General features: G+C 52.3%; 7 protein-coding genes across 7 annotated transcripts; 2 read left to right on the forward strand and 5 right to left on the reverse strand.

Moving 5' to 3' along the window:
- Positions 1–441: 441 nt before the first annotated feature.
- On the forward strand, positions 442–1,005 carry NECHADRAFT_42451 (uncharacterized protein; the record flags this gene model as incomplete). Its single annotated transcript, XM_003042158.1, has 1 exon — positions 442–1,005. The coding sequence occupies one exon, from the start codon at positions 442–444 to the stop codon at positions 1,003–1,005; it is 564 nt and encodes a 187-aa protein (XP_003042204.1).
- A 598-nt stretch (positions 1,006–1,603) lies between these two features.
- Positions 1,604–2,269, reverse strand: NECHADRAFT_42497 (uncharacterized protein; the record flags this gene model as incomplete). The annotated part of the gene is made up of 1 exon (XM_003042233.1): positions 1,604–2,269. One exon carries the CDS (start codon positions 2,267–2,269, stop codon positions 1,604–1,606), a length of 666 nt encoding a protein of 221 aa, XP_003042279.1.
- Positions 2,270–2,822: 553 nt separating this feature from the next.
- On the forward strand, positions 2,823–5,122 carry NECHADRAFT_81290 (uncharacterized protein; the record flags this gene model as incomplete). Its single annotated transcript, XM_003042159.1, has 3 exons — positions 2,823–2,893; positions 2,950–2,975; positions 3,033–5,122. The coding sequence occupies 3 exons, from the start codon at positions 2,823–2,825 to the stop codon at positions 5,120–5,122; spliced, it is 2,187 nt and encodes a 728-aa protein (XP_003042205.1).
- Positions 5,123–5,490: 368 nt separating this feature from the next.
- Positions 5,491–6,225, reverse strand: NECHADRAFT_81291 (uncharacterized protein; the record flags this gene model as incomplete). The annotated part of the gene is made up of 1 exon (XM_003042234.1): positions 5,491–6,225. The coding sequence occupies one exon, from the start codon at positions 6,223–6,225 to the stop codon at positions 5,491–5,493; it is 735 nt and encodes a 244-aa protein (XP_003042280.1).
- A 3,120-nt stretch (positions 6,226–9,345) lies between these two features.
- NECHADRAFT_81292 (uncharacterized protein) lies at positions 9,346–10,617 on the reverse strand (the record flags this gene model as incomplete). Its single annotated transcript, XM_003042235.1, has 5 exons — positions 9,346–9,353; positions 9,467–9,496; positions 9,687–10,245; positions 10,316–10,452; positions 10,485–10,617. 5 exons carry the CDS (start codon positions 10,615–10,617, stop codon positions 9,346–9,348), a joined length of 867 nt encoding a protein of 288 aa, XP_003042281.1.
- An 825-nt stretch (positions 10,618–11,442) lies between these two features.
- Positions 11,443–13,639, reverse strand: NECHADRAFT_42487 (uncharacterized protein; the record flags this gene model as incomplete). Its single annotated transcript, XM_003042236.1, has 2 exons — positions 11,443–12,312; positions 13,262–13,639. 2 exons carry the CDS (start codon positions 13,637–13,639, stop codon positions 11,443–11,445), a joined length of 1,248 nt encoding a protein of 415 aa, XP_003042282.1.
- Positions 13,640–15,776: 2,137 nt separating this feature from the next.
- On the reverse strand, positions 15,777–16,808 carry NECHADRAFT_42626 (uncharacterized protein; the record flags this gene model as incomplete). The annotated part of the gene is given in 3 exon segments (XM_003042237.1): positions 15,777–15,942; positions 15,988–16,259; positions 16,272–16,808. Coding segments are annotated over 3 exon segments (975 nt in total), but the record flags the coding sequence as incomplete, so codon positions are not given.
- Positions 16,809–17,318: the final 510 nt, after the last annotated feature.

Here is a 17,318-nt window from a genome sequence, read left to right on the forward strand (position 1 = left end):
CTTCACAACATCTCGCCCCGTCAAACAAACAAAGCCAAGGAACCAACGGCCTCAAAGAAACAGCCCAAAGGTAGAGCCCTAAACGAAAACCAATAGCCTGTGCTAATAATAGTGCCGCCTGTCTCACATTGGTCCAATGCCGCAGCCCGGGCTGCCCGAGCCCCAGGTCCAGACCACATGCGAGAGCTCGTATTTCCCCACAGCCACCGTTAAGCTTCGCTGTCAAGGTATGCGCGCGTGATGGGTCGTCAGTGCATTCGAGAGGAAAGGTTCCGTTGGGTTGGGACGGGGATGGGAACGTGTATATAAAGGTTGGTTCGACATCTTTAACAAGACTCATCATCACTCACAGCATCTTCAACTCCTTACTACCTCTCTACAAGCCTCCAGCTTACACTCAACAACAAGCCCTTCAACGACCATCCAAAACCGACCTTCACCATGCAGATCAAGGCCCTCCTGCTCACTCCCCTCCTCGCCGCCGGCATCGTCTCGGCCGCTCCCCAACAGTCCACCAACACGTTCGAGCTCCTCGCCCTCCGCAACGGCAGCCCCATCCACTTCTCAGGCGTCCAGGCCTCCGAGAGCCGCCTCACCCTGAAGAAGGCCAAGCAAGGCGCCTCGTGCACTGCTGGCCCAGCCGACAACCACGCCATCTTTGAACTCCTCGGCGAGAACCTCTTCCTCTACGACAAGCCTCGACGTCAGCAGATGTGGGTTGACCGCTCTGGTATGGGACAGGGTATTCTTGGGTACAGCACCGGTGCTCAGCCTCTTCCCAAGAACTCTGAGCAGACTGGCTGGAAGGTTGACAAGAATGGAAACCTGAACTTTAAGGGCTCTGGTCTCATTGCTTGCCCCAGCAGCAAGAAGGGTGGTCCTTGGTCGATCTGGGTCAGCGCTGGTATCAACCAGCCCGGAGGCAACAAGGGTTGTGTGCCCTTCACGGCTCGCGCCATCAAGAACTCGAAACCTACTGGCTGCGAGTACAGTGTGCAGAAGTAGAGCCTCTTTTACGGGATAGACTGGTGTTTGGGAAGAAGAATAGGGATGTCGTGGAGTTGGTTTGGACTACATAGATTTACGGTCTTTTAGCATGATGGCTACGAAGATATGTAAATGGACGATAGGATTACTAAATTATTTTGAGACGGATATGAGTCCTTGCCGTTGTGAATAATGCAGATTGCTTGGTGAATATGTAGACTGGTTGAACAATCTCCCTGGAAACCCAACTTCCACCTCTAGAAACACGACGGACTGAGCCAAATATCAGAAAGGTCGCTCGCTAGAGTCTAAATCAATCCACAGTCCCGAACACAGTTAAATGCAAGCTAGGAACGCTTCTCGCTTAACCCAAGATGTTTAGATGCTGAAACTATGAAAGAGTGTCGCCAAGTAGGTGTCGCAGGACAACCAGTTTCAGTCATGAGCCGCTTCTTGCTATCGCACATCAACGTTCTTTAACCTCGTTATTCTGGCTAGTATTTCCCCCACTCATTTGCCCGACTACGCCTGCAAAGATGTTCCTCCCTTCAGTATGAAAGGACATCTCATTCTGAACCGGATGTTAGCAAGCATGTATAATAGGGGCAAGGGTTTATCATAGACCCGCCTTCTGATTGAGGATACTCTGCAGAGCGCCTTCGAGAAGTTTGTCACTCCCAGAAGCGGTTTGTAATGCCTTCAATACATGGATGAGTTCATCCAGCTCAGCCTTCCCCAGCCGAGTCTGCTCCTCATCCTCAATTGGAGCATCGCGATAGAGCTGGTCGAGGTGGTCATTGATGTCCTTGATGAGTTTCACCAAACGATCCTTCTTGTATACGGCGAACTTGGCTTTCTGTAGCGTCGACATGCCGTTCTTGCGACCCCTCACGATCCGCTGCATCTTGTCGTGGAGATAGCGATTCATTAGACTCCAGTCTGATCCGAAGGGCTTGATCTCGTCATCTTCCGTCTTGTTCAATTCTTTGCGGTCCTCGTGACACAGCCTCTGGCACTCAGAAAAAGCGTCTATGATGAACTTGAAGGTTGCCTCAGCGTGTTGCTGGTATTCCTCGTCCAGCGACGGAGATTCAGAGTCGTTGAGGCCGACAGCAGTGCCCCATCGCGTGAGTCTCAGCTGTGCGTTGTCGAGTTTCAAGAGAAGTGACTCGAGTTGCCGGCCTGCGTTCTTGGCAACGTAAATGTAGTCGAACCACTCAATGGCGGTAGTGAACAGCCCGGCCACTCCAGCCACTGCACCGATCACCTCCGGTCCTGACATTGTCGATCGTTATATGGAAAGGTGGGATGACCCTGCAGGTTTCAGAGGGATTTATTCAGTGGAATCATTTGATATTTATGGTCAAAACAAACAAGGGAAACGGGGGGCTTGCCGTCAGGCTCTGATCACGTTTCTAGGACATTGGATCAGGCTCCGAGGTGCCCCGAGGTGCCCAGGCCTGCCGCATCAGCTGAACAAGGCAACCTCGGTGTGTCAGCACAGGAGGAAGCTCTGGAATGGTTGGGAGACCTCAGTTGAAGGCTCAGCGTAATGATAATTCGTCAATTTGAACTGGGGGCCCACGCTATGTCCAGCCACGGGCGAAAGTGCAGACTGACAGCATAGCACGCTTCCGCTTCAATAACGGAGACTAACGCCTACCCCGCACTTTATTTCTCCTTCACAAATCCCGGATTCCTCGCAGGTGCGCAAACTGGAAGTTCCTGTTCCGCCTTTTTCTCGAATTCGACCGTCGCTTTCCCTCTCTTGTGGCTTACGGTGCCGGCTTGGGTGTCTAGTCTGGGCTAATTATGCCGTAACTACCTACCTGACCATGCAGCCAACGATAATCAACACAAGGGCATCGAGAATCAATGCTGGCGTGGTTGGTTCTGTTACTCAGTCGTAAGTAAGCCTGATCCGAGACCCCCCCCCCGGCGGTCACTAACATCGGCAAACAGAACCGTGTCTTTCATCCTTGTGGAAGGTGAGTTGTCATGTTCTTAAGAGTGCTACTGAACCTTGGACAAATCATCAAATACAGATGGCGGGCATTACCATAACGAACACGCTACCACCTCCCCCTTCGATGGCGACCGGGACGTTACGAACGCATCGACATCGACATCGCAAAGAACATCAGGCTTTTTGACACCCTCATTTTCATCATTGGAGGGGCTTGAACTGGTCCAGGGGCCCCAGATGGCCCTCACTGGACCTGTAAGTTCCTCTGGGGATGTCAGAAATGCCATCTCAGCTCTACATCGATCCACAGGCCTCGACTTTGATTCACCGGACGATCGAAAAGCTGTTTTAGTGCTGTTATACTTCTGCCTGTACCGCGAGTTGGTCTCGAAATGCGCCCATGTTGTATCGATGCTTTGTCGCTTCTTGACCTTCATTACGACCCCAGCGGCCAATGTTCCTATGAGCATATCGGACACTTTCATCCTAAAGGATTTTATCGGAAGGGACTTACCTTTAAATGTCAACATCTTCAACAAGTGGAAGGTAGTGGAAGCTATGCTCCAGTCTCGCTTCACGATCGATGTCCCAGGCTGTCGGAAAGTCCAGGCCGGCCAATATCGCGTCTTCAATATCGACAACGCATCTGGAGCGGCCATCGATATCAACAGCTGGGAGACAGACGTCGAGCCCAGGAAACGCTACCGTCTGGCTGTTGTCATATCTGGCGTCTATCTAACGAATCTACAGTGCACCGCTTGTGGTGAGCGCCTTATAACCATGGCTGATGGAACATTCTCGTGCCCTAAAAGTGACTGCGGCTTGTTTATGAGGTCGCTTACCGCCAGCAGAAAGCCATCCAAGCACCTTTGGGAACAGCGTGCGGTGGACAGGCTTCTGGTGCCGTCCAAGTCGAACTTCTTGACTTTGTTTGACTGTAGACGTGGGCAGTTTCGCACGATGCTTTCCGACCCGAAAGAGGAGACCCCATGGCCGACTACGGAGAGTCTATTGGAGAGCCAAACTAAAGATTCGCCAAGTGTACCCAAGCTTGAGAGTCCCGAATCACAGTACCAGACACAGCAAGCATCCCCTCCTGGTACACTACCACCCGATGCGGAACCAACCACCGAGGGCGTTGCTGAACAGGCCGAGCCTGATGAACCATCGTCACATCAGAGACATGGCTGCGACAGTGTTGACGAGGCCGCCCAGGAAGAGACCGACATGCCAAAATTTCGTAGTATCTGCATCAAGCAAGATAGCCGGTTATATGACGCTGTCGACGCAGGAAACGTCAAGGAGGTCAGCAAGCTCTTGCTCGAGGGGGTTCAGGTTGATTCAAATCCTGGTCCTCTTGGCACTGCCCTTATGCCAGCCATTCTCTCAAACCAACCCGATCTTGTCAGGCTGCTTTTAGAGGCTCACGCAAATCCAATACTGCAAACTTGGAACGGCTACAGCCCCTTGTCGGTTGCGACATGTCATGCGAACATCCAGGTTTTTGAACATGTGCTAAAAGCCGCTAGTAAGAGATCTCAGTATTGGCCACAGGAGTTTCAACAAGCGGTTGACGTCTCATTACGAGAGGCCACGCTTTCCCACAAGCTGGACAAGAGTCATAAGATCGCGTCATTACTCCTCTTGGGTGCAAACCCGGTCGCCCGGGTGAGCAATCGCAACCAAAGAGGGTGGATCCCGACCGCCTTCGAGGTGGTTCTTGGGTATGGCCAACAATCCAGAGGTGCAAATGCTCGTTCTCCTGATGAGCTTTCATTGCTGCGGATAAGCATCGCCACTGACTTTCTGGCTGAAATATGGGGAAGACATCTTCTGAGCGATTTAGAGGCAAGAATGCTTGTTGATGCATTACATGTCAAGCTAGGTGAGATGAGGGGCGGGGCCAGCTGGCTCGTGAAATGCGCTCTAAACTTTGAGATAAACCGAGCGGGGATATTGGCCGACCAAGTTGCCCGGCGGCTAAATGAGCGCTTGTTTTTCCAGGTCGACGTAAACCGCCTCGACTCAATATCTCCATGGTCTCGTCAAGTTATGTTGCCTGAAACGACAGCGGCTGATGAAGTGGACGAAGCCAGAGGATGGGTTGAAGAAGAGGAGGTAGAAGATGATGGTGACGTGACGGTTATAATAACCAAGCCTCTGTTCTAGTTTCTAGTTTCAGCAATTGCAATTTATACTTTTAGTCTTCTGGTTTTTTGCTATATCGTATTCACAAAGCACATCGTTGCGCCTTGCCGTTCCACGCAGATTGTTACGGTCCGGTGACTACAGTAGTTGAGAAGGCCGTTGCAGCAGACCTGCTTGTGCTCGCCACGACATAATTGTAAAACCACATCTGCCACCTCTATGCAAGGCCATTCAGATTGATGCCACCGTGTCCCACTGAGAACGCACCCAACAGCCAGCCAACCAGCCAGCCTTTTAGCGCTCACCACTACTCCTATGCCACATCTACGCCCTCGGCCGAACTGAACCCGACCTTTCTGCACCACTTTGGGACCGACCAAGTATACAAGTCAGGCTGCCAGCTTGTCCAGCTCCTCCTTGGGAACTTCCCCATCAAACTCTTGAACCTTTGGAAGCTCCTTCAACCCCTTGGCCGTAGCAGAAACACTCTTACTAAACGGCGTGCCAAACTTGAAGTTGACCTCTGAATCAGGCGCAAACCAGTCCTTCTCTAGAAACTCGCGATCCATCGTGCCGAGATAGATATGAAACACGTCCTCAAAATCCTTGGGGAGGTTTCCATCGTGGCAGTACTCGGGGATCAGCTTGAAATGAAAGCAGATGGGTGTTCCGCATCGACCGCAGAAGCTGCGTGACCAGGCTTTGCCGCAGCTCGTGGTGTGGTAGAAACGGATCCAGGTTTTGCTTTCTTCTCCTGCGAGGAAGGCTTGTGTACCTGGGACATAGGAGGGACGGTCCGCATCCGCCTTTTCAGCGTTGTAGTCCTCCGCGAGCACATCGAGGAAACGACCGCTCACGATAGTGGACTCTGAAGAGGGAGATATGGCAGATACCGTGAGCATAGTGGCTGGGATGTCGGCCATGGCAGGTGGGAGGAGCGCGCCAGTTGATCTCCGGCAATCATTACAGTGGCATGTAATCGCATTTGGGAGGCGTGTGTTGGTAGAAGGAGGTGCCATTGGGTGCAGGGGCCGATCCTCAAGACGGGGGATGGCGATGCGGTAGCGGATGGCGCCGCATGAGCAGCCGCCAGTAACGGTGTTTGCGTCGTCGGGGAGGGGCATGATGATGGTATAGATCAAGTAAAACTGTTGAAGATTAACAAACAGCGATAGTTTGGTGGTTATATAGGCAGACAGTCAAACTTTGTAATTGGTGTCTCAGTCGGCGACACCAAACTCCTTTGACGCATCTCTTACGGCGAGGCGTCCTTGGCGTTGCTCGTTGACTGGCTGCTCCTAGCTCGGGCTGACCAAGGCGATCGTCTCACAGTTGCACAGATATGCCCGTCTTATTGAGCCTCGGGCTATCAATTGGCGTCGTGAAATGCGATAGGCGGTTAGCTGCCAGAAATTCACGGCGCAAAGACACCGTCGTGAAGACGCCCCGCAAGCCCCTCAAGCGCGCGGAATAATTCCTAGCTGCGAAAGAGGATACTTTTGTAATTTCGGATGTCGGATCGTACAGAAAACTTCTATACTATATGCGAAGAGCGCAAAAGTTAAAAAGTAGTTTGGGCTGGACCTTGGCGGGAGCCGGGGAGCGTGAAAAGCTGGCGATGTGCTCGAAGCTATGTTTGGCAGGTTGGCGACCTCGTCAAGATCTTGTGCAATTGAGGGCTTTTTGTATTTGCTCACGACTCAAGTGTAATGGAGTATAGAAATTGTTGCCTGCTGGTTATCCTCGCATCCAAGGTTGACTCGTATTCGATAATGGGCTTCTTGTGCATGTTCGTGCTGTTACGGCTGTTCAAGATTGAACTCGAACTCAATGTCTCTGCTCTACTTTCTAACGTCAGTTGTCAAGAGGTTATTGATTTTCCTAGCTATGTTTGTGGCACTTACTCCTGAATGGTGTTTCTGAACCCTGAGATAATAGGTAGTCTGGACGAGGAGTGCCTCGAAGGCGCAAGGAAAGGAGTTGGACTTCATCACCCAAAGCACCTCGAATAGCATGGCGCCTTTCCAATATGCTACCGAGGAGACTTCCAAGGCCTATGGACATGGAATAACTGACCAGGTCTTTTTCACACCATCAATACTCTCTGATACAGGGCTCATCCCGACCTGGAGTTCTCGAGTTAGTGACCCGAGGTGCTTTGGTTTGACTGAAAACTGATAAGAAAATGTCACTGACATGTAGTCAATGAAAATTTAGTGTTGTTCAAGAAGCTTGATCTGACCAATCGAGGCGAGTGGCCAGTCGTAGGTTTGCTGAATGGCCTGAGAGAACACGCCAAAATCAACTTCGCTTGGTTTTCTCGACAGCAGGGTCTCGAGCTGGTGGGTCACGCTTCTTCACAGGGACAATTGTTGACTTGTGAGCTTTGTCTCTGGAAGACTCGACTCATGAACAGAGTCCTGGAACGCAACATCGGCTTTGGTCAAAGGGTGATTGAATGAAGCATGACAATGAAGCTCAAAAGTACAAGACTTTGTAATATACAAACCGAGAACGCAACAAAACAATGGTTCGATCAAGTCGACAGGAGGCTGTCACATAGGAGGCCGTCGGGGAGGACAGCGACCTCCCATTAATCCGGTGGGCACACCACTCTAAAACTGAACGGGGAGACGGAGGGTGGTTGATAACCGTGTTCTTCGTTATTGTGACTGATAGCCTCTCCATACTCAGCACGACCGATCGCAGACTATCTATTCGCTCAGTTATCCCATCAAGGGCCGGGCTTCAACTAGAACTAGAGGCACAACAGCCGGCCGCAGACAATCTATCATCTCTTTTCTGTACACCGAAAATGTTTGGGGGGCCCCATCCCGCCCCAAGTGCTAAGCGTAGCAGTTTGGGATTGGGCGAGATGGAGCCCCTAAGTACCCCTTGGCTGACTATTGCATCCACGGATGCCCTCCCAGTCTTCTGGCTCAGTTAACCCATCAAGGACCGGGCTTCAACCATGAGAACGAGCACATTATTAACACATCATATCCCAATGTTAACACAGTGGCCTTGATGCCTTCCTGATCCACGTGTTTCTTGATATTGTGGCTGATGGCCTCTGTTGGGGGCGGCATCGAGATGAACAATGCGAAGGTGTGGATTGACGAGGTCGTATTGGCTGAAGTGGGCTCTGGTGGAAGGGCAACTGCCGAGCAGGTCCTATGAGACGTCGATTTTCTTGGAGAAGTAGAGGAGCGACAAGAAGGACCGCCCGTGAGGTTAAACACGGTGGAAACCTCGGATTCTAACACAAAGTTAGCATGGTTGGGTACAAGAACAACCCCAGGCAACAAACCTAACTGTCATGGAGACCAGGTCCAAGTTCTCAAGAACGGTGTCGAAGAACATGCCTTCTTTCATGTTAGCACATTGAATAGTGAGAAACCAGGAGCCACGAGAGCATGAAAGACCTTAAAGAATCCAATGGGCTGAAGAGAGGACTCACTGTACTCGGGGGCTTCTCAAGGCTGGGAGAAGGTAGCCCCAACATCTCAACAGCTGGACTGGGACGCCAACTCTGGCAATCGAGGCGATAGAAGTGTCTCGGAGGACGGAAATCTGACCGACGAGAACAAGAGATTTGGTATGACTTCTGGTGAGGTAGAAGAAGGGGATAGAGAGAGGTTGGGCAAGGGGCTCAGGGGTTGTCGTGCTCGGCAGTGGACGCGCGTTGACTGGGAGTAACGGCTCAGGTGTCGTTGCGGAATAAGGAGGGCCGTTGTGCCAACATTGGGATATGATGCTATGATGTGTTGATATTGTGTTTCTTGTTCGAGTTGAAGCCCGGCCCTTGGTGGGATAACTGCGCCGATGGTAGGAGACTCGCCACTTCTTCGTCAGGCAATGGCCGCGCCGCCTAGTGAAGCATGTTTGTCTTGTGGACATCCGGCTTCTCCTCCAAGTTAGCTGGTGTCTAGATCCACAAAACGATCGGAGCGTTGGAATGAGATCAAGACTAATCAAGCAGGGAAAGAGGCAAGGGGAAGACGCAGAATTCCACTTCCTGGTATCAAGGATAACTGAAGGCAGATTTGGTCAGTCGACGATACAAAGGTCTGAAGGAGAAAAAGAGTGAGGAAGGAAGGCTGAAGAGAATGTTCCTTGTTGTGGGAGTGTTTGATTGCTGCGCAAGTGTTTGGTTGCTGCAATGCGGCCAGTTCAGCTCAGCCAGGGGAACAAAGGAAGTAAGCAAGAATCTCAAGATAGCTGGGAAGAATGCATCGACGGAATCAATCGACTGCAGAATGTCGCACTCAGGAGAATGACAGTGCTAGGGAACAAACAGGGGAGGAGGGGTGGTCCAGGGAGACAAGGTGTTCGTGGCAAGCATCATCCGCGGAGTGTACTCACAAAGAAAGACATTTGAGTTATCCCATAGCCCTGGTTTCGAGGCCGCAATAGTGTAATCCCCGAATGGGAGAGGAGGGAGCAGAGCCTCCCACCAGTCAAAGGAGGGAGCTCCTCCCGATGGAGTGTTGGAGATCAAGCGGCCCAGAGTTTGAACGGCACATTTCACTTCCTTGGTCAGCTCCTGATAGCAAGAAGGATGAAAAAAGCGGAAGAAACTCACAACACCAATGAAAACTCGGCGAGGAGGCGGCCCCCCCGCTTGGTGGAAGGGCCCTGCCCCGTCCTTCCCATGGACACAACACCACGGGAGCAGGGCCCTTGTTGAAGACCCAGATCTCCCTGCGGAGGAAGGGGGGCCGCCTCGGAGAAGTGCGACGAGAGGTTTGTCGGGGGACGGCCGGGAGGCCGTAGCCGAAAAGGAGGCTGTTGCAAGCTGCTGTTGATGGAGGAGAGAAGAGGAACGAAAGGATGTTGGGGAGGTGAGAGGGGCTTTTGTCGGAGGAAGTACGAGGAGGAAGGTGCGCAGAATTTGCCACTGCCCTTTTGAGAGAGAAGAGTGCCTCTGCCTGCGGCGGCCCTGTGCCGAAGGGGGGTGCACGATCGATCGGGACACCACAGAGCACATTAGGAATCTGTTGGGACCTCAACAGTTGCAGACGAGCAGAATTATGGCCTGTATATGCCTGGAAATTAACGGATGGGTTGCTAGCAGTTTGACGTGTCCCATTGTCTGTCTGTGCGTGTTTGTTCGAGTCCTCGCTAAACCGCCCGGCTTCGCACTGCATGAGGTCATTAGGGTGCTCAAACACCCATTGATACCGCTGCCTGGATGCCTGATCCCGCCGATACCTTACTGCCTAGCCATCGGAGGTCGTTCTCCGCCGCACTGTCGTTCCACGGCGTCAGGTTCTTCAGTGTGCTGTGCGGCCAGGGTAAGGGCAAGCAATTTTGCGCACATGCTGCGGGGACGGGACGCAAGGACTGAGCTGTGCTTGTAGTTTTCTACGTAAAATCATACCTAAGAAGGGCACTCCAGGCAGAGCCACGTCTCTCCCTACGTCTTCGAGCTTGCTAATGTTTTCGTGTGCTGTTGGAGTGGTTAGTCGCAGGGCAAGGTAAGGCCTGAAATAAAGAACCCCTTTTCTCGACATTTCTGAGACGGAGAGCTTCTCTCACCAGTGCATCGGCATAGAGGGCACCGACGTCGAGGAGGTTGACGACGGGCAGCCGACTGGTCTAGTCTCAAAGTGCCATTGCCTCACTTCCGTCAAAGAACGCGCTGCTAGCTGGGTGTAAATATGTGACGTTCAGGGACTGCTTGGCAGGTTATTGGGCGTGTCGTAGCGAATGGCATCAGTCGTGAGTGGGCCTGATCGTGGCACAAGAGACAATATTCCCATAGGCAAGTCTTGAATAAGAATATCGAATTACCTTGGATAAAGAAGTTCAAAAAACAATCATGGCAATGCAGTCATTCAAAGAAAACAAAGATTCAGCAATCGTCAACCCTTTATATTCCCTCTGGCTCTATCTGTAAAAAACCAAATATATATAATTAAATGGCCGTAGCCCCTTGTCCTTCCTCCGTCCTCTTCTTCACCATCTTCGTATTCTCTTGTGAACAGCCAGCAACCCCACAACCCCATTAGAGTGAGGAAGAGGTACAGCTGGATGGTTGACAAGTAGCCAATTTACCCCCGCTACACGGGCGAGGGTAATAGCTACAAGCCAACCACCAACTGTACCAACTCCTCACAATAATGAGGGAAGTGAAGCTGCTTGCTGCTCACCGCCAACAGACCGACAACTCTCAGTGCACCACGACAGCACAACCTCTCCACTGTTGGGGTGAGGGTGTGCTGCCGGGTCTTCATGAACTTACTGTTCATGGCTATCATCAAGTTAGAAAGATTCATGCCAAGTCAAACAGGGTAAACTCACTCGTCCTCCAGGATGGGACACATGCCTGGGTATCTCTAAACCCGGTTTGGCTGCTCATGTGCCCTCTTCTCCTTCATCCTCCGGTTGTGGAGGTCCATGGCCTCCTTGCCGATCCTGTCCTTGTACTCAAGGACGAATGACTCGGTTCTACCAAGATGGTAGAAACCTTCGTCATCCCGAAGGTTCCCAGGGGCCATAATACTATATAACCCCCGGTTCCACTCGAGGACGATCTCCTTCAGAGCCCTGACCAGGACTGTCCTGTACAGGAAGTCCTCCTTTGCGGCCCCCTCCGCTGGCAGCGGAACAATCCTCTCGATGATGGTCTTGAGGATGTGGCGCTTCTGGTCTTCGACCAAGAAGGCCCGGCGCTCGGTCATGTACGTCTGGCGTACATTGAACCTCGCAAAGGCACGACCGCGAACTTGGTCGCGGGTCATGGGCTCTTCGGAGAACCGGCCCTGGGCTCGGCAAAGAGGCTTGAACTCCTCCACCCACTTTCGGTAGGCGGGACGCTGCTTCATCCGTCGCCGGTCGTTGGCGCGGAGAGCCGACTCGGTCTCGTCGGCGGGGGGAACCCAGAACATGACGCAGTTGGCCACATACTCGTACATCTGGTACAGGTCCCCAAAGGGACCTGCCCAATACCGGGTGTACGGCAGGCCAAGAAAGTTGAGGATCGCGTCGGGCTCCCCGGTGAGCCAGACCTTTGACCTCTTCCTGTCGGCGTCCTCGATCTCCGGGATTCGCAGCCAGAGTCCCTTGTCGTCTACGGTTAGACCGTAGGGCTTGATCACGTTTCCCAGGAGTTGCCATATGTCTCCATGGGCGTGATGGAAGAGCATGTAGTGCAACCGGCTTGACGAGTCGAAAACTTGGACGTCGACTTGGATGTGAAGACGACGCTCTCGTGCTGGGGTGATGGGACGGCTGGACGGGAGATCAGGGGCGAAGCTGAGTCGGGAGAAGGGGGCAGAAATAGACTCCTGGGTGAAAGTTAGCATGATTTGTATGTCTAGTCAGTCAGTAGAAATAACAAACCTCTTGAGAGTTGCTGTTTTCATTCCGGGATTCTTCCCAACGCGACGGTCCTCTTCGGGGGTAGGGGCGAGCGGAGCCTGTCCGATGTCATTAGTCTCTGTTTCACAAACGAGTTCAAGTTGGACAAAAGCTTACTAGACCGGGAGCGTCTTGATTGTCGGGGCGCAAACTGTTCTGGGTCTTGGCGAACGGGAGGGAGACTTCTAGATCTGCCACCTCGTTGCTGGGCACCACTGACATGTCTGAACTCTCGATCAGGGAGGGTCATCTCGAGCTCTGTTGAACGGGGCCACTTTGAGTATTTTCAGCTTTTCTGTACAACGCAACTGTATCTGAGGCATGAGGACTTACATCTGGACGCTGATTCGGTTTTGCATGAGTTCCGTCGAAGCGAGATCTTGGAAGGGGGAACTCGGTCGGAGTAACAGCTTTGGGGTGTGCAGAGGGAACAGCAGGGAAAGAAGGAAGAGTTGGAGTGGTCGCAGTGACGGGAGTAGAAGGCGTAGCGTAAGGAGAAGCATTGCTAGGCGTAGGAACGTTGTCACGAGGAGAGAGAGCGGTGGGAGCAGAAGAACGACGAGTAGAAGTACCGACTTGAGCAGAGAAGCTGGGATAAGGTGAAGTGTCGATCTGAGCGGAGAAGCTGCGAGGAGTTGGAGTGTCGATTTGAGCAGAAGTGCCAGGACGAGTAGAAGTGCTGACCATAACAGAGGAGCTGGGATAAGGCGAAGTGTCGGTATGAGAGGAGAAGCCATGAGGAGTTGGACTGTCGATTTGACCAGAGGTACCAGGGCGAGAAGAAGGTCCGGCAACAGCGTACGTCGGCTCTTGAGGGATAGGCGAGTCGCAAAGGTGTTCGAGGTCGCGAGGCCAGGGAACAGCAAAGTGAGCAGACGGTTCCTGAACTCCTGCATCTTGAATAACGGCTGCAGCTCCGAGAATAGCGCCGATGTGGTCAAGGTACTCTCTTCTGGTGTACTCGTCTCCTTGACTCTGGAATCTGGGACCCGTCACGAAGACGTCAACGTCGCCAAAGTCCTGCTTTGCTGGTCCCTCGATGGGGAAGCGAACGACGGTGAAGATCTTGGAGAGTCGGTGTTCCACGCGTCTCTTGACTTCATGGTAGACTTCGCCTGGCATCCGCGGTGTCTGCAGAGGAGGATTGTGGTTTGTGAAGGCTTTGCCACCCATGGTGACGGATAAGCAAACAGCAAAGGGGGAGGAAGAAGCTTGTGAGGGGACAAAGAGGGCAAGCAGAAGAGGGATACGGTACGAGCTTGGCGGTGCGAGTACTTATGATTGAAATGTGAGGGGGAAACAAGTGATGTTTTTGCGAACGCGATGATTCTCGAGGAGGGGAAAGATGACAACAAACGAGACTTGTAGCAGACGGAGAAGATGGTCGCTGGAAGAATGTTTGGGTATCTAGTATAGAAGAGGAGAAAGAAAGAAGCGTTTGCGGAAAGAAAAAGAATGTGGTCGCTGAAGAGGAATGATGTTTCGCGGCGTGACTGATTCAGCGTTGGAAGAGAGAAAAGGTGAGTCAAGGCGAGGGTCTGAGAAAGTTTGGGCTGGTAGTGGCTGAGGCGGAAGAAAAGTACCATCAGTTAGAGGGGCCGAGCCATCACCTCTACACAACAGTACCGCCACACTGCCATCAGCGCTAGAACAACAGCATCCAACTCAACAACTCGAAAAAAAAATCAAAATGACTTCTGACGAGACCGAAGAAGGGTATGCCTGGACCCCAAAAAACTTTTGTATCGCCTCCTGGACTCTTTTCCTCTTCGTCTGCTACATGATGATTTGGCTAGGCATTTAGGAGGTGCCTGAGTTGGTGCCCTGCCTGAGAGCCATTCGCATGACCAGACCCATGTACCCCTAGGTCTGACACTTCAAGGTAAGAATATGCGTTCAAAAGTTGAAGGAAACCTTTTTCTAACTGGTGAGATGCAGGGGATTTCTTCAAGATACGCTCGAACAAGAAAACCGTCCCCGACGTCGTCGTCGTCGATCAACCCCCGAGTCGTTTGATTTCCCTACCTCGACCACGAACAGAACAAGCACTACAACCACTCAGCGGCGGACCATGGATCCTCAGCAAGCTTCAGGAGAGCGGATGGAATAATATTGGTTCCTGTATTTATTACAATCGAAAGGAACAGCGTTGTGCTGCAGGAAGCAGCCAAATAGCACTCTTTCCCACTCCATGACACTGCCCTGCCAAATCCTTCGTGAACAGTAGAATCGCTCTGAACCCATCAAACAATTATCCGAGGCCTTCAAAGTCCATCTCGGTGTTTGGACAATCTCAGTTTGCCCGACGTTGCGCCAAAGAAAAAGTGAAGCTTCTCGAAGCCCCCGCCGAACCCTTTGTCCCGGGTACCTGCAGACTGCAGACTGCAGGGTTTGCTCGGCTTGTGCAACCGTGGCGCCGTTGCATCAAAGAGCTTATTCTCCAGCTGTTTCTGCCATTTATTTTTCCCGAGTGACAACTTGGGTGGGTAAAGAGATATGTGTGACGCTGCCATGCAACCATCGTAGCTGGCATCCATTGATTCCGACCTCTTTCTACCTACACCCAGAGGCGACCGCCACTCTGTATACGCGTATATTGACACGGAAAAATCCTCGCTTGGCGGCCTGCCGCTGAAAACCTGGCTGGCTCAAGCCTCCTGTGCTCAAAGCTCCGTCTACATAGGGCTAGACCCTTCCCATCTTCTTACTCTCTTCCGCTGGCCATCGACAGGACCACGCTCTGTCCATGGGCCTGGCACTCAGCACGACTCCCACAAAAACGTCTCACGTCACTTGCAATAGCGTCTGGATCAGTCATGTCTGGTCCCGAAAGCTTGTTCCTCAAGCTATATAGTACCGTACATGGAGCGCCGTAGACCAGATGAGGCGCGAAAAGTATCAAAAACAAAAACCATGAGCCTTAAATCCATCCCGGTCAAGTTCCCTTTTCCTCCCTCGGAATCCTCCCTCGAAATCAAATGCAGTCGAGGTCCGACCTAGACTTGTAGACCATGTCCCTCCTGAAAGCAAGTGAAGTTACCATCCATTAGATCCTCCCGTGATACTACCCGAGTCAGATGCAGATACCGTCGCCCGTAGATGGTCAGTCAGTATCTGTCTGTGTCTGCAGTGAATGTAGATACCATACGAGAGTTGCCGTCCAAAAATCAAATCCTTTGTCCCAGAGTCATTGACGGAGACCATCGATGCTAGATCGTTAGTCTCTGCCCATGTCTGCAGTGAATGCAGACGCCTTTCGGGATTGCCACCAAACTTCCAGTTTCTCCAAACCAATCATGCGAGATCGCCCTTAGATCATGGGTGGGTCGTCATTACCACCGGGTGGCCAGCAAAGCCCCTTGATCTCACCGTCCTCCCAACCAATCCACCAGACCTTCTCGCGGACGACGGGGGGCTTCTCGGGTCGTGGACCGCACGGCTTGGCATCAAGAGGCTTTCTACCGTAAACAACGTAGCTACATCTGGTCAGCTCTGTGGTGTAAGGAAGGCAAGTGACTTACAAAGGCATGTAGCTGTGCATGTTGGGGTTCAAGACCTCTGTCTCGGCCTGGGCAAGAATCTCATTGTAGTAGGTCTGATCGCCACCAAGGGCGTTCTGGCACATGTTTCTGAAAGTCGTCATGGCTTGGTCACGCCAGTTGAGCAGCTCAAAGTTTCCAATCTTTTGGAGATGGGGATGGTTGGGCCATGGACCCATGGGAAGCTTGAGAGCTCGCTCGTGAACGTCGTCGAACCCGGCATCCAAGAGGTATGTCTTCCAGCGGATAGGTTCCTAGCCTGAAACGTTGCGCTTCTCTGCAATCTCGAAGTTGAGCTTGCCCACCTTGACGTAAGCAGAGTCCTTTGGAATAGTACCGTCGTCGCAACGATAGTCGGGAATGAAACCAGAGATTTCAAAGTAGGCACCGGGCTTGAGGGCTCGGTAGACCTCCTGGACCAGGTTGGGCCAGTCGTAGATTGTCATGGTGAGCTCACGGGCGTGGATGAAATCAAAGATGTTCTCGCCCCAACGCCAGTCGACCTCCACGTTGTCGATCTTGGTCAGGTTAGCACGAGGAGGGCCAACAAGGAGCTTGAGCATCGTCAGACAACATACCTTAAAGCTAACGTTGGGCGGAACAATCTTGGTCTGCAGTGGAAAGAGATCGACCCCGATGATCCGGGCAGAAGGGTAGAGCTCGGCCATGTCAACAGCCCAAATGCCAGTACCAGTACCAAGATCGAGGATCTTCTTGGGGTACTTGGGAATAGGAGACAAGTGCAGCTTGTTGTCCAGAAGCATCGTGTACTTGCAGTGACCAAGGTCATGCTTGACCAGCTGCCAGAGGGGTTAGCCGATGTCAACAACAGACAACAAGAGCATACTCACATCGACATTGTTGCGAAGGGCCCAGGGCTGGTGCTGAGTCCAGGTATCGTCATGGTGGGCATCCTTCTGGAACTCCTGGCGAACGTCCTGGGCAATGTCGGCCAAGTAACACTTATTGACGCTGTTGGGGTACACGCCACGGGGCTCGTAGTTGACCCAGTGGATCGGCTCGATGTAGGTAACCTCAGCGATCAGAGGAATCACCGACATGAAGTCACTGATCTTGATGTACCCAGGGCGAGCAGGGCGAACAGGGCGATCAAATACAACGTTAGCGGGTGCAGAGGAACTCGCCTCTCCGTTCTTGTTGTCGTCCTTCGGGTCGTCTTCCTTGCGCTTGCGACGAAAGATGCGCGAGACGCTTCGGAGGAGAGCACCGGGCTGCTTCTTGGGCTCCATGTTTTCACGAGTCATTTCGCCCTTGAATCAGGTTGAAATGGTGAAGCTTTCGAAGCTGTTGTT

The sequence above is a fragment of the Fusarium vanettenii genome (genome assembly GCF_000151355.1).
Source record: "Fusarium vanettenii 77-13-4 chromosome 6 genomic scaffold NECHAsca_37_chr6_2_0, whole genome shotgun sequence".
Lineage (NCBI taxonomy): Eukaryota > Fungi > Ascomycota > Sordariomycetes > Hypocreales > Nectriaceae > Fusarium > Fusarium vanettenii.